General features: G+C 40.7%; 1 protein-coding gene across 2 annotated transcripts in view; it reads left to right on the top strand.

The window, feature by feature from the left end:
* The window catches only part of SNX10 (sorting nexin 10), a 35,053-nt gene extending 24,945 nt beyond the window's left edge, over positions 1-10,108 (top strand). For both annotated transcript variants that reach the window (XM_048303036.1, XM_048303040.1), the window contains 2 exons: positions 7,259-7,474; positions 7,917-10,108. In XM_048303036.1, the coding sequence (XP_048158993.1) occupies positions 7,259-7,474; positions 7,917-7,995 (295 nt within the window). In that variant the 3' untranslated portion in view covers positions 7,996-10,108. The remainder of the gene's footprint in view (positions 1-7,258; positions 7,475-7,916) is intronic.
* The last annotated feature ends 6,271 nt before the right edge of the window (positions 10,109-16,379 follow it).

Raw genomic sequence — 16,379 nt, 5'->3', positions numbered from 1 at the left:
CTCACAGCTGCTGGGGCAGGAGCTGTGTGTACCTCTGCTGGCTGTTGTTAGCTGCTGCTCGGGGTAAGGGCATGGTGAAACACTGCAAGTAGAGACTATTCATCTTTCCAGTCAGTGTATTATAAGCCTCCCCTAAGAGACAACAAATCATTGGTCCTGAGGTATATTTGTTAGGCTTAGCAGCTGAAGGCAGGGACAGCTAACTGCTGCAGGAATAATATTCTGTATGCAGTTATATAGGATCTATGGCCAAAAGGTCAGCCAATAAATATTGGCTGAAGGCAGGGAAGAGAAAGCAGAAAAGGATTAGAGTATTTTTGCACCTCAGGAAAGAGAAGCAGTGAAATGGAAGGGCTGTGCTCCTAGAAGCATGTCAGTGATAATGAAGAGTGTGGTAGCTTAGGTTTCTGAGTCTGAGCAGTTCTATCTTAGCTGTGCTGCCCCATGGAGTAGTGCATTTCAAAAAAATGCTCTCATTTTAAAATGGCAAAGAGGCCATTCTGGTAGCAAGATATGGTATATCAGCATCAGAAATGTTTACAAACACTGTCTGCACTTCAAAAGGCAAAGCAGAAAGGTAGATTATCTTAAAACACATCCTCATGCTCCAGTCTTGTGGATGACTGTAGCTTAAATGGATACTGACAGTAGACAAGGACAGAATGTGGAGTATTTCACCATGCTGCTGTTAGTCCAGAAGTGGGAAAAGAGGGAACTCAGTTGTAAGGTAATGATTTAAATGTTTGAACTTGAGTGCTAGAAGAGTGTCAGCTTTCTCTCAGCCCTGGGGAGTAGTTGGAGGGAATTTTCAGGGCTTGCGTTGAGATATATTGGCCTGGCAGCTTATGTGCTGTACCATTGCCCTCTGCTGGCTGGCCCCGCTGTGCTGCTGCTCACAGAAGGCACCTTCCTATTGGCTCAGCGACACTGCCATGATGCTTCCCCCCCCACTTTATGACTCTGAGCCAAAGGTTATGATTTTTTTTCTCTGAAATTGAACATGTGGAACTCCCTAACAAGAATGAATGTATAATAAATATATATACACCTGTGTATAATATACAGGTATAATATACATATGTATGTAAAATATACACATGTATTCTGTATATATGTAAGTTTTATATGTACAATATGCATATGTTACATATATATTGTGTATAATATAAGCACTTGAGTTTACTGAAGCTCTGGGTCTGGATGCTACACATTCTGTGGGGTGGCAATGCCAGATGTAGCAGGACCTTTCTGATACATTAGAGAGGAGGCATAACCGAAAACTGCAAAGCTGAGAGCTCCATTCAGCCCAGCAATGACAGCAGTCACTGTGCACAAGCTCACAGTCCTACTGGTGTTTCTTTGTGGCAGTGGGAAGAAATGGGATTCAAGTCTGCATGGACCTGTCTTGGGAGAGGTTTGCAGGTAACATTTTTAAATGCCCACCTGTGATGCAGGAATCCCAGGTGTTATCAGCATCCAAGACATCTCTGAAGAGGGGATTTAGATCTTACAGCATCTTGGTTTGTGCCCTGTGCCTGCTGCTGTATGACCAGATTGCTGTAGTGCCTGCCTGTGCAGGAGCCACATGCCTGAGAAGCAAGGATTGAGCAGCTGGAGGCTCTCTAGTGCTCAGCTTCTGGCCCTGGGAACACTTCCATATTGCCTATATGTGGATGGCTACAGAGTTCTCTTGTCGTTCCTCACTTCCCACTCCAGGGTGAGTTAGCACAGGGCATAGTGCACACTTAGAGCCTTTGTGAAGCCTCTCCATGCTGAGCACAGTAGCGTAAGAATTAGGCCAACAGCTGGGAAGTTAAGCACTAGACTTTGGTGAAATCTGGGAACAGGTGTCCCATTTTGATTTGGTTTTACTGCACAAATGCAGGGTAAGATCTACTTGTCTTACAGGTTATTATCTCTGAGTGATGAAGAGCTGTAAAGCTCACTTCTTGTCTGGGCATAATTTAATATTTCAAGAGGCCATTTGCATTAACGGAAGTCAGCTCTAGCCCCTTTTCAATTATGAATTACTTTGTAAGAATAAGGAAAATTATGTGTTTTTCCTGCTAAGTATCCTTGTCCTTTGGGGATGCCTGTAAATTTACAGGAAAAGTTTATTCTTAAACTAGAGGTCAAAATTAAAACAGTGTGTTATAATTTTAGCTTTTGGAAGATCCTCTTTGCTTTCATCCCTTTGTAGATGTGTATGTCTAACTTTGGGATTTAGATTGCCTTCACAGAAGACCATTTGGGTTTGCTCATGAGAAAACTAATTAACAAAGCCATTTTGAATGAAGTTGAGTTCAATTGATGACTTTTTTTTTTTTTATATATTTAATATAGTTGGATCCCAAAAATTTATGTGATTTAGGGAGAAGGATTACTCTTCAATTACTTTTCATATATGCAGTTTATGATGGAGTGAAAGACATACTAAGAGTTTTGAGAAAGGAAACGCTTGGATCCACCGGGGATAGAGGGCATCCACAGTGTTGCTGCTCCAGAGGGCCATGCATTGGGCTTGCTGGGTGCTGGAGTGAGCAAGCCACCCAAAGTTCATCTGCCTAAGGCAGAGCCGTTTTCTGAAGGTGTCTGGTGTTTTGCCCCTTTGTTCCCACCTCCTTGCCTTTCCCACTGCAGTCCCACAAGCAGCAGCTGGTGCAGGGTCAGAGGTCTCTTCTGGAGGTGTCTCCACTGGGTGCTGTCTCGGGGATGTGGAAACTGGGAGACTGGCTCCAAAAGGGATGGATGCCAGCTTGCCCCTGCCAGGGGCTCAGGCAGGAGCACCAGCAGTTGTAGGGCAGGTGGAACCACCTTGGGCAAGTGGCCAAGGAGTGGCAGGTTGGCTCTCTCCAGTGGAGCCTTGCTGGTATTTCCTATCTGGTGAGGGAATAGTGTGCAGCAGGCACGTGTCGCTTAATCATCTCCTAACCGCACGCATTATCACATACCCAACAGTTGCTTCACAGTTGCTTAATATCAGTAACATTTCCTCCCTTATAAAAAGTGAAGGAGGAAACACAGTCAGCTTTTTTAAAGAGGAAACTGGGGCTTTGTTTGGTGTGGGCTGGGGCTGAGGGACTGGATGCTCAATAGAGGGCACCACAGCACAGGCTGTCATCCCCCGCCTCTCAGCTCCTTGGGTTTTTCCCTTGCTCTCGTGATCTGATGTAAACGGGCAGAGTAAATTTGTCGAAAACAAAATCGGAGTGTTAACCTTCCACACACATTCAAGTGTGCATCTGTCATTGTATTAGGTTACAGTAGATACAGGAAATCTTTAGTTAGGATTAAGTTGTACTGCTCAGCCATATGTTGTTTTCCTCCAGCAGAACAGTGTATAATATACCTAATAAAATCATGTTGAAGAAAACCAGATTTTGGACTTTGTCCAAATAAGAAAAAACACGTTTTGTCTTTTGTAAATATTTTTGCCATAACACAGGAAAAGAGAAATATTCCTCATATAGTATCCAGCATTTCCTCAAAAATGACATTATTTCTTCTGGTTGTGAAGTGATGATTTTCAGCCTTGCTTCTTTAAAGGTCTAGAGATCACAAGCATTTACTGAAAGCTTACAAACAAGGATTCACGTGGCTGTGAATAAAAAATTATTATCTCTAATTCTAATGTAGAGCCTTATCCTGCAGCCCCCTTAATCACATAAGTAGTCATTGTGCATGTGAGCAATCTGGCCAAGAGGAGTGAGATCTCTGACAAGTAATGACTACTGATGGGATCAAGACTTGCAGGGTTTAGCCTTTCCTTCTTCTTCCAGGCGTGCATAGAAGGTCTGTTGTTCTCTTAAATGTGCTCAGTCAGTTTATAGGAATTATTACCGTGAGCCGTGACTCTTCCATTAGCGCAGTGGCAGCGAGTGCTGATTTACATCACTGTAACCACAGCCCTGCCTGGCACTGGCTGCAGTGAAAGTGCTGAAGAAGCACTGGGAGTGCTGCCGGTTGTGTCGAGACTGCGCACGCGTCCAGTCTCTGCGAAGACATCAGAGTAGTAATGTTGTGACACTCCTCCCTTCCTCTTGCCTTTTTCATTTGTAAGCGGTGGTTTGTAATTTTTATTTTTAAGTCCTTGAAGCCAGGTCTACTTTTTAAATGTACAACCCTTCACACAGTGAGACCGCAGGACAGTGAAAGCCCCAGAGAGCAACTGCTATACCAGCACTTAATACTACTAGTACCATCTGGTGACAAATGTATGGGTATTCCCTTGAAGAAAGAGTATTTTGAACAGGAAAGCATAACACCTATGGGTAGTGCAGAATTTATTTTTCAGTTTGATTGCTTGAAGCATGCAATTAAAAAGCAGTCTAACCTGTTGGTTCAGAGGGGGCAGGAAAAGCAGGAGTTATTTTTTAATTAAGAGAAAACAAATTCTTCAAGGGTACGGCCAGGTAAAAGGTGTTTGTATATTTGATTTCAGAATGGTTTTAAATGACTTGCAAAATGCACTGAGTGTTTGGTCTCAATGTGAACACATAGTGAACACACACACACAATATATGAGTATATGAGTGTGGGTATGATTAGCTTTATGAACATCTTTCCATTTCTGCACCTTGGTTTCTCTTCACTCCCTTCACCTCCAGATGGCACTATGAAGCAGAAAAGAAAATTACTGTGAAATAATGAGTCCAATGTAAAGTAAAATTGGAAATTGAATTATAGCTGCAGAAAAAGGACAGTAGCCTTGAGGTCCTGATCAGTCTGTACTCTTATCACTTTTGTTTGCTGTTCCATGTGTTAGGTTACTGCCGAGTTAATAACAGTGCTTTAGCAGTTCAAGGCTTAGCAGAATTGTACTGGACATGAAATAAAGCTAAAATGAATTTGTGTCCAATATCATTGACATTAGTGCTCATTACTTCTCTGGTGTAATGCCTCAAACCATCTAAAATCAATTTTAAAGATTACCCGTTATTTTATAAAGAAAATAAAATACATTTCAAACAGCAACAGAGCTGTAAGTGTAGTGTAATCTCATGAACAGTTAGTTACTCGTGTTTTCACTGGTTGGCAGGAAACTTTTGAAGGTGCAGCAAGAGGAAAATTTGTGAAACTAAATGCCATTCACAGAATTTAATGACATGGCTTTTTGCTGTGTTACTTGGCATTAGACACGCAAATATTAGAATTGCAGGAATGTGCATCCCCTCATTGTGCCTGGAAAAACTGGAAAAAACTGTAACTGTAGTTACTCTACAGGAAACTCCAGCACATTATTTTTCTTTTTGTTTTTCTTTTCTTTTCTTTTTTTTTTTTCTTTTTAAGAGAAGTAGGAGGAGAATATTTACTCCCCAATTGCATAAACTATAAAAGCGGATTTATTGTCTGGAATGATACTTCTACTTTTTGTTGCAATGTTTGTCTTTGGAATGTGGGTGTATCAAGAGTCAAGGCTGAAATCCTCTTTTAGTGGCTGCTGAATGATGGCTTTTCAAACTGTAATCATGAAGCTGTTGCTGTCAAGGTGTGTGGACCTGTAAATTCTGTTTTGAATCATTTTTACACAGTCTTTGTGGGCCTTTAGACTACAAAGAACTTTTCCTGTCTATTAATACATTACACCATTGATTTTACAGATGTCTATTTGCTATTAAAACTGCGAGAATTTGGACTGCATTAAAAAGGCTTTCTTTAGGTATGAAAGTGTGCTTATTTCAAACTTCAGCAGAATCTGGTCTTTCTGAGACTCAATTTCACCTGCACCTGGTAGATCATTAGGGTTGTTGGAGACATTTCCTCATTGGAAGGTGTCGGAGTTGGAGTTTAGTGGTTGAGACTGTGTGTGTGTTCACCTAGGCAAGTGAAATGGGCATGCGCACAAGTATCTCGTGGTTTCATGTGGAGATCTCTTACTACTTGTTTTAATTTGTCAGATTTTTATAGGCTTGAATGAAGCCAGAAATCCTTTTGTGTGTTTATTAAATGTTATTGTAATGTTGGCTGCTTTAGAGAACAGTTTTCAGAACGTATTTGTGTTTAAAACATTACAGTCCAAACACACCATTAATCTTATTCAAGAGAAGGAACTAATCAGTTACACTTTTCATTTTAGTCAGAGTACCTTTAAAATGCAGTATTTCTTTCTGCTCTTACTAGTTCTTACATTAATGTCATCTCTTGTTTCCTGTTGCACATCAATGACTTTTTTTTGGTAAAAACTATAACCTAAATGGGTATAAATAGGTAAATATTGACTCTGAGTAGCGTTAAAGATATTTAAATAATTTTCTGTGGAGCATTCTTTGGCATGGTCATAGCTTCTGATGTCTTTATTACATGAGTAAAAAGACACACACAAATTTAAAAAGTTTCTTGTTAATCATTCTAGGATTTGCATAGTAAAGAATTTCTTCTTTAAAGAAATGTTGAAGAAAAGTTGCATATCTTTTCTTTAAATATAGTGATGATGATCCTCAATTCTCAGGCCTTGAAAAAGTCTCTCTACAACTTTCTGTGTTACTGGAATGTATTGTATTTTGTTTACTGTCGTGGGTTTTAAGTAAATACTCTGTGCTAAATTTATTTGGAGACTTAATTTAAAATCTATATAAACCAAATTTTAAAAGTGGTTTTTGAAAATAATAGCAGGAATTAAATAAAATTTAAGAGTCTCTGAAAACTATCTGCATGTAAATTAAAATCAGTGTTTGGTATTAACATTTTCATTCTAGCTCAAATATGTGCATATTTTTAACAGTGTAAATAATTTTGGGTAGTGTTGGCTCAGTTGTTAACAGGTATTCCAAAGTCCTGATGTTGCATGTGCATGAAGTCTGTTCTGCCTACTCACTGTCCCACTACACACTTCTTTATTCCACCAAACAAATCGGTGACTTGTAATTTTTATAAAAGTTTGGCTATTAAAAAAAAAGACCAAATTTTTGTAAGAGTATACGCCTCCAACTGCCTAAAAATCATTAATTGATCCATGTGGTAATAGCAGATGGTTAAATGGAAGAAATGTCCTTGAAGTTATTCTAATAGCAGATGTGCCTAACTATTAGCTTCATGTTTTTACTCACCTAAAATTCCAAATAATGTAATAAGAAAGTAACACGCACCTAATCATTTTAATATGTTCATTGCCTTCTGTTACTGATTTAGGATTCATCTGAAAACTTTAAAAGCAGGACATCGTTTAGAATTTGTTCTGGGAAAACACTTTAGAATGTGTGTGTGTGTGTGTGTGCGTGCAGGTTATATATAAGCATTTGCCTTTTTTTTCTTTTTCCAGGATCCTACAAGATGCATTACTGCTTTCAGATAGTAGGCTTCACCTCTTCTTACAGACTCAGCTAAGCCCAGAAGATATGGAGGCCTGTGTGTCTGGACAGACCAAATACTCTGTTGCTGATGCGATTCACAGTTTCGCCTCTCTGAACAGACGTTTTCCTATAGAAGATGAAGAGAGAAAAAAAGGAAAAAACGATGCAGACTCTGATTCAGAGAGGTGATTTCCGTATATCCTTACTTTCTGAGATTATATATCCATACATACACACGCACATGCTTCACTTTTTTGTTGATGTAATACTAAGATAATGAAAAAATTAATTGACTGAGATTTTATTGAGCTGTGACAGCTCATCATAGAAGTCTTCACACACACCTCCATACTGAATTAATGAATGCAGTAGAAATTCAATTATCTGCATTCTGATTATGTGAATTTCATTTAGTCAGACTTGAATTATTCGCGTTTAAATTATCTTGCTAAAAAAATATCCAACTGCACTCCAAATGGCTAATTAAAAGTCCAAATTTCCTGTCTCTCTTTGTGACTGGAGATAATTAAAGTTCTCCTCTGTTACTCAGGCTTTGAGTGTGTTGTGAAAACCAATTTCCTCCTTTTATTTTTTTTTTTTTCTCCCCCCCTCTCCCCTTTTCTGCAGTTCATCCTCCGGGCTCGGACCTAGTGATGACAGCATTTCATGTGGATGTAAAGCAAGCCCAGCTTCTGAAGAATCATGAAAAATCCTTCCTGTATTGCTATCTTAAGGACAGTACAGAGCAGTTTCTGCTTTGTTTACTGGTTACGTGTACCTCACAAACAGGGCTGTCTGGTAATGTGTACCTAAAAGACCCATCATTAATGCAACCATATGTCCTTACAAAATATTGAAAACAGACCTCGATACTATCTTTTTGGTGATTTTTTTTTTTTTTAATGTATCTTGATGCAGGTCTACATGCTACCTATTTATGTGTTTGTGACTATTAAAATCTTAGTATTGGGTAAGTCATGCTCTTCGGACATACGTGGCAGTTAAAATATTTCCGTCAGTGGGTGCACGTCTCGGATTTGAAAAATAAAGCTAACTTAATTCCTCATCTTAAAAGTTGGTATATCATATCAAACATATTCAAAGCATCTTTTAGTAATTTGCATCAGAGAAGTTTCATCTTTAGCAGTCATTTGACATTGGTGATGAAATTACACACCCCACCAAGGTACTCACTTTTAAAGTAGCTCAGCAACATCAGCAAAACAGCATTCGTACAAACTGTATGCTGACAATTTGAGATATAAATACATCTTCCTCTGGTCCTTCTGTAATGTTTATGGAAAGACTGGTTTTATCATGCCTAAGTACTGAAGGCAAAAATTCTTGAGTATGGTTGCTTAGAAGTTTAGAAATATAAATAAAAATTACATAATTTCTAGGCTTGCTGGAGATTCTCAGCTCGCAGGGAATTATGGATACTCATTCCCAGTGCAAATCCTGGATGAGGTCCATCGAAACTAATGGCTGAATTTTGCATTGAGCTCGCTAGGGCCAGGATTTCACCAAACATCTTTAACTTTAGGCATCTATATTTGAAGATGCTGGTAGAGGTGTTTTAGTTCAGCAGCTGAAATGGGGAGTATCTCCCTCTGTGAGATTATGATAATCACACAGCTCTAACACCCTGCATGGATGTGGCCCTCTCCACTCTCTGTGAGTAACAGGAGCTGCTGATATCTTTGTGGCTGTAGTTAACACGTTGGAATATTGACTTTTTCACAAACAAAAGGCAGGCTTGAACACAACTTCTTAACCACCAACACTTATTTTGATTAAACGTTAGTTTTGCTCTTTATTGTTCACAGCAGCTGTGTAGTGTCTTGTCCCAGATTCTGTCAAAGGAATATGTTTCACTGTGGTGTTGTATTTATATTTGACATTTAACTGCTATTAAAAAGAGCTAGGGGGTCTGATCACCCTAGCAAAGCTCTCATTAACTTCAGTGCAGTAGTTACCAGCCTAGAAATGGATATACATACATGCCTTTTTTATTTTTTTTCCTTTTTTAAGAATTCTGTGGTTACTTTCAAAGAAGGAGCATTTAAAACCTGTGAATTACAGAAACAATAGATTATTAAATAGCTAGTAAGGGGTAGCATAAACATGTGTGGGCATGCTTTTTTAAAGCATCCAGCTGGGAATGTGTAATTTTAGAAACAGGTTTTATTAGCCTGAGAATAACATCTCTTAGGTAACTACTTTAAGCCACTGTATTTTGTTGATGGTAGCACTTTGTAAGATAAATATCCATGTTTCTTTTTGCTCAGTCTTACTGCATTGCACAAATGTATCTATTCACCATCTCAGCTTGTGTGTGAGTTAGCAGCAACGCTATTTTTAATGTAAAAGTGATAACTTTTAATTAAAGCAACAAGTTATCACTAAAAGCAGCTTAAAAAATAGCGGTTATTGCCAGGGAGAGATTTGGATTACTTGATTTTTTTTTCTATTTTTTTTTTTAAGATGGCACATTACAAAAAAATTTGTTTAGCAAATTTATTTAAAAGATGGGAAAGATATAAAACCAAAAACTGGAATAATGTTGAGAAGGGTATTAATGTTTTTATTTAACACAATGTAGGTTTTTCTTTTGCTTTAAAAGACTGAGCTAAACTCTTGAAGCACTTTACAGTTCTGGCTTACTAACATATCCTCAGTACCTGACAAAAATTATAGAAACACAAGGTTTGGAGAGCGTTCGTTGCTGATTTTACTTTTTAATTCTAGGAGCTTATCAGTATACCAGCGAGTGTTTTCCAAATGAAGATGTTTCTGAAATAAATATCTGTTTTCTAATAGCTCTATTGTTGTTCTCTTACTTTCTTCGGCATCCTGTTAAAAAAAATGTAAGACTACTGTATCTTTCTTCTCAGCTTTGACAGAAATTTGTTCAAATATTTATCTTTTGAATGTTGTTTGTGTAGCTAGTGTTACTGGAATTTTTCTTAGTAATGGGGGAGGGAAAGTACTCCATGCTCTCTAGTATGTCTCCTTCCTGTATCAGCTGTATATAACCACATATGAAGGCTTTAAGGCATTTTGTTTCATTGGAACATTAAATGTAACTGTTACAAGTGTGAATGCTAAAAAAAATTAATTTTAATGTCTTTTGTTACTTTAATGATTTGGTAATTTTTCAACACTTACGACATACAATTTGATCAGTTGATCGCTGCTATTTTGATTCTCATTTTTTAGTTTTGAAAAATGCTGACATTTCCTGCTAGCTTCTTTTTAAAAACAGTATAATACCTAATTTATAAATTAGAAGCAGTAATCAGATTACATTATATCTAATTGCAATAATTCTGCGTTCAAAAGCTTTTCTTCATCTTTTGCTTATAACTTTATATCCTCATTTTTATGATGATTTCTTAAAAGCTTTTAAGTAATTAAATAAAACAAGTTACTTCTTTCTAGCTCATGTTTAAACCTGACAGTAAGGTTTCCTTTATTTCAATATCAATATCCTAATCACTTCATGACTTATCATGTGTAATTTACTCTTCAGTTATTTTTGTAATATGTGTCTATATATATATATAAATATATGTATACATATATGTAGTGTATATATATGTGTAGATATATATACACAATGTGTATACATACACAATCTGTTGTGTTTGGGTCTTCACTTCTTTAAATTTTCTACAAAAAACATAGCAAAGGAACTCCAGAAAGATGGTGTATTTGGAATGAAAATTGGTGTTTACATCACAGTGTATTTCTATAAGCACTGAGGAAAATTTATACTCTAAATCCCACACTGTAGAACAGTACAAACTTCGGTGTCCATGTCTTTTTTTGACAGGTGACATACTGAATTTGTTTTCCAGATGAATATTTAAATTTTATGTAATTACTATGAACTATTAAAACAAAAAGTGTTTGTGACTTGCTTTGTTATACACGGTATGGATAGGAAGAAGAAACCTTGCATGGCCCTGTGTTGTTTCCTGTAATTGCAGGACTAGGCGCACGGCTAAGGATCGGAGGCTTTACCTTTCTTCCCTAGCTTTTGCAAGGTTGCAAAAATGTAAATGCTAATTTCCAGTCTCAGGCTGATTCTTTTCACAAAAGGCCTAAACGCTTTAGGAAAGACACAATTATTCTCCGCTTCATGTTAAAAATGCGCTAAAACGGGTTAAGTCGCTTCTTTGCCTTCTGGAACAAAACCTCCTTAGAAATTAATTCAAGTGGCCTTGTAAAACAGAAATCGAACTGTGGCCTTTGGGCTCGCTGCTGACTTGCGGGGCGTCCGTGGATACTCCGCACCCGCGGGTGTGGGTGCGTGTGCGCCCGCAGGAGCGGTCCCGCAGGCGGGCAGCGGCAGCGCCGGCAGCCCGCGGGGCTCCGCCGCCGGTACGAGCGGAGAGCGCGGGGGAGGATTTAAAAAAGGGGGAGAGGGGGAAAAAAGAACAAAACAACGAACGGGGGAAAAAAGGAAGAAGGAAGGCAGCATCCCAGATCGCGCTCCTCGCTGCGCCCTGGCCCAGCCCTTCCTCGCGCCCTGCCCTGCCTTGCCCCGGGGCCGCGGAGCGGAGCGAGAGCCTTACCTGGGGCCGCCGCGCTCTCCGCCCCGCTCCGCCCCGCGCCCGGCGGCCGCTCCGCTCCGCCCCGCGCCCGCTACTCAGGGAGCGGGGCCGCCCAGCCTTCATCCGGTAACTCGTGGCAACCGCAGCCCGTGGCAACGGCGGAGGGGGAGCCGGGGCGGGGGCAGGCGGCCGCCCGCGCTGCCGCAGCGCTCCCTCCCTCTCTCCCTCCCTCTTTCCCTGCCACCCCCCGCGGAAGGAGGCGGCCGCGCCCGCCCTGCTCCGCACCCCACAGCCGGGCGCCAGGGGGCGCTGCGCGCCAGCGGGAGGCGCCGCCGGGCGGGGCGGGGCCGGGGCGGGGCGGGAGCGGCCCCGCGCCGGGAGCGCGCTCCGCGTGCGCGGCTTTCCGCGGGGGCGGCCCAGCGTTTTTTGGTTGTTTGTGGGTTTTCCTGGTCGCCACCGGCTCCCCCATCCGTGAGCCCCTCCGCAGCCGCGCAGCTCTCAACCGGGCGAAACAGGAGGGCGCCCACCGCGCTGGGGATGGGCACCGCCGGTGTCGGGGGGGCTGCACCTGCCGCCCCACAGGGGAGCCCCCGCCGCCCCCTCCGCATTGGCCCCCACGGCTCCGCCGTAGTTAGAAAATACATGTTACTATTAATTAATTAATTAATATTTTTATACAAAAACAGTTAGGGCCCAGCGCAGAGCCCAGGCGTGACATTTGCCGGCCTCGGTGGCAGGCAGGCTGCTCTTAAATGGAGGCCTTTCTGCGGAACAGCAAGATCCAAAAGGCCTGGTGTCACTCAGTTATGTAGGACACAATCTCGCCTGAAAATGCACAATGAATCGGGAAGGATTTATGTAATTAATTGACCAGTCTTAACCTGTTATCGTGATGTAAGGAATTTGGAACTCATTAATTTGGCCCCTGACAGATTTCATATTAGAGCTGGCAAATATGGATTGAGCCTCTTATTCTTGTAGCAGCTGGAATTTCCATGACAGTGAGGATTAGTGAAGAAGACCTATTGCTCAAGTCAAACTGCCTCTTTTGTAATCAGCAGCCCTGCTCTGCATTAAAGGGGTAATGGGAAAGAGAAAAAAAATAAATAAACACAGAGAGGGGAAAAAAAGATAAATTTATTCATGTTTGGAGCAGAGCAAGGGAGGGAGAAGAGGGATGTATCCTGGACAGCACAGACACCAGAGTGGGGTTTTCCCAGCTCTGTGGCAATGAAAATGCCACAAAGGCAGCCCTGGGGTGATAGAAAGGGAAAGTGCCTGGAGGACAGGTCTGTACCATCACCATGGGCCTTGTTGTCTCTCGGGCCCACCTTCAGATGGACCCTCCCAGGAGCCACGGAGCACTTGGGGCCTCAGTGTCAGAGGTTCTGGGAACAGGGTCTGGGCTGCCAAGAGCTGAAGGGACTTAAGAAAAGAAGGGTTTGAGTCATGATCCTGAGGAAGGCAGGACTGGGAGGTACCTGTCTTTCAGCCTGTACTGTGACACCCTCCCCTATGGGGAAAAGGATGCTCAGGGTGGGTGAGAGCTAAGTGCAAGGACAAGGACAGGCCTCCATGCAGCCATGGCAAGGATGACTGCACATGATATGCCTCAGCTTCCCCAGTACAAAGAAAAAAGTTAGAAAAGTCCTTTTGTCTGCTGGTTTGCGACAACCTCTCTGTTTTGTATTTCATGGTTCCTGGCTGGGGAGTGCCCTCATCCCATTATCATTTCTTGGCATTGATGTGGTTGCAATAACATTGAGTGCAGTTTGTATGGAAACAGTTTCGGAGCTTACATTTTCTCTCCTGGCAACCTGTTAATGACTGCCCTGGTAGTGAATACAGTTGTTAGCAATGACATTAAAAGGTTTTCATGAGGCATCATCATATTTTTACATGCTAAGTGTTTACCTATCCTTGTGATAAAGGCCATGCAGAGATGGAGGAGTGTTTTTCCTTTTCTCATTTTTCCCTTGCTTTATGCCATTTGGCAGTTGATCATTTCCCCTTCACAATTGCTTAGGTCCACCATTTGCTGCTGTGAGGAGAAGTGAAAAGTCATAAAACAGGGGTATGGAGAGTAAAACCACAATTATTTGCAAAGACTGGAAAGTCAGATGCAGATTAAAAAACACAGATAATAAGGCCAATGTGCCTCTAATCCTCTGGGTATCTTTGACCATATACATATTGGCCTTGATGTCCATCACTGTGTTGGGATAATTAATGAATCCTGGCACTACAAGGTGAGTATTCAGTTCTAAATTTGGGCCAGTAATCTGGATCATAGCTTTGATCTCCTTGATGTAAAAAACCAAACCAAACCAACAAAAAACCCCCAACAAACCAAAACAAACAAAAGACCCCCAGACCAATGGATTGCAATTTGATTGTTCTCCTTCAAAGAATGTATTTTGTCTTACTGTCTCCTGATATGTTAAAAAATCTTCACACATGTCAACTATCTCACTCTTTTCCCAAAGGTAGGGAGTAATTTATCTTTTATGACGGTATACCCAACTCAACCATTGTCTCACTCAGTGAGACACTCACTTATCTTTGCTTTTCCAATGATCAGGAGCAGCAAACCACCCAGGTACTGCTGCAGATATAGGTTTTGTTCAAATGTTGCTCTTGTTAAAATGTTGATCAGGCACAGCTAATTTCCATGTTAAATGTGCCAGCATATGTCTGAGTTTAGAATTATTTCAAACAGCAATAAAAAAACATTTTAAAGTTTAAATGGATACTGTAATTACAAGTATTTGCACGTTCTCTGATTTCTTCCCATGGTTATATTTAAAATATGCCTGAGTGGTAGAACTTTCCTGTGATACCCATGATTTTGAATGCTTGCAAAATTACTTCTCGTGTTTGCTCCTTTTTTGGATTTTTTTGCTTGTAGATAAGAAAACAGTCATCAGATTAGATGAATATTTTTGTCAGATTCTTACACTATTTTTATTCTTTGATGGTTAATCAGAAAGCAGGGAAAAAATTTTACAGAAAAAAGCCCCACAGTTAAGCCTTCTGAAAAAAAATATATTTGCTTCAGATATTTTGTAAGTTACAACAATACCAGAGGACTGTTTTAGTTTTGTGCAAATACTAAATGAAAATTTCACAGTAAAAGTGGTTAAGACGTATCAATCACTGATTCAGTTAAAGTCAATGGTAAAAACATTGTGCTGCTTGTGCTGGGGGTTAAAAAATTCTGTTTTCTGAATGGCACTGAGATTAAAAATGACATTCTTGTTGGAACCAATAGGTGGCCTTTTTGAATGCGCTGTAGTAAATTTTTTCCTGAAAACAGAAAAAGATTTGCTTTGAAGTAGAGAATGTCTTAAACCAGTCATTTTCAAATACAGGGATTTTTTTGTTTGTTTCTGAAAGACAGTAGAGAGATTCTTTTATGGATTTATTTCCTATTTTTGGTGTACTTATGTTAAGTCATGAGTCTTCATAGGCTTATAGAATGGGTTGGGTTGGAAGGGACATTAAAGTTCCAAACCCCCTGCCATGGGTAGGGACACCTCCCACTAGACCAGGTTGCTCAAAGCCCCTTCCAGCCTGGCCTTGAAAGCTCCCAGGGATGGGTTGTCAACAGCTTCTCTGGTCATCCTGTTCCAGTGTTTCACCAACCTCACAGTAAAGAATATATTCCTTATATCTAATCTTAACACACCCTCTTTAAGTTTAAAGCCATTTCCTTTGTCCTAAGTGATCAATAATAGTGATGATAAAGTGGACTACAAAGTCTATCCTTTCTTTTTTCATGTTCATGCTTTCAAAATGCCATATATTTCCAGTTTCTAAGACCTCTCGTAAGTTCTTATTTCCTGTTACTTCACAGTTAATGAAAATGGCTTCAAAAGAACAGTATCTCCTTGTGCTTCAGAAAGGGAGTACTTGTGATTTTTCTGAATTCACTCCTCTGAGCCAAGCTCAGAAATCTTGATTTTTTAAATTTCCTATATAAGCAATACATTCTTAAAAGGTTTCTGCAAGGAAAAGGCAGTCAGCCGCTATAGGTGGCCAAGCCTCTTAAAAGCATGGGTCAGATGAGGGTGTTAAAAACCTGAAAATGCAGCCCTGAGTTCTTCATAGCACTCCTCACTTAGGCTGGATGAGGTATTTTAGCAGCTCATTCTCTGACCTATGCATTTCTGGACACATGATTATTTTTTGGAGTTGGTTGGCTTATTCTAAATTTTGGGCTTGTGTTTTTATCCCTGGGTGGGGATAAAAACGGCCACTGTAGGGCTGAGAGCTGGGCAGGTCTCCTAGGAGAGAGGCACCACCCTATTCCTGTCTTCTCCTTTCAGTCTATCAGCATTTGCTGCTGGCCCCTATCCGAGAGCAGATTCAGAGTCACAGGACTGCGGTTTGACCCAGTTCTTACTTTTCTTGAAGGCAGTGGCTGTCAGGTACTAGCACAGAATTTGGTCTGGACCCAGCACTCATCCCATGAAATTGGGCTTTAGTTAGAATCCTCAGTGTGGGACAGGAGTTCACCCACCATGTTCAG

Source organism: Corvus hawaiiensis, chromosome 1 (assembly GCF_020740725.1).
Source record: "Corvus hawaiiensis isolate bCorHaw1 chromosome 1, bCorHaw1.pri.cur, whole genome shotgun sequence".
Classification (NCBI taxonomy): Eukaryota; Metazoa; Chordata; class Aves; order Passeriformes; family Corvidae; genus Corvus; species Corvus hawaiiensis.
This window is presented reverse-complemented; position numbering and strand designations above follow the sequence as displayed.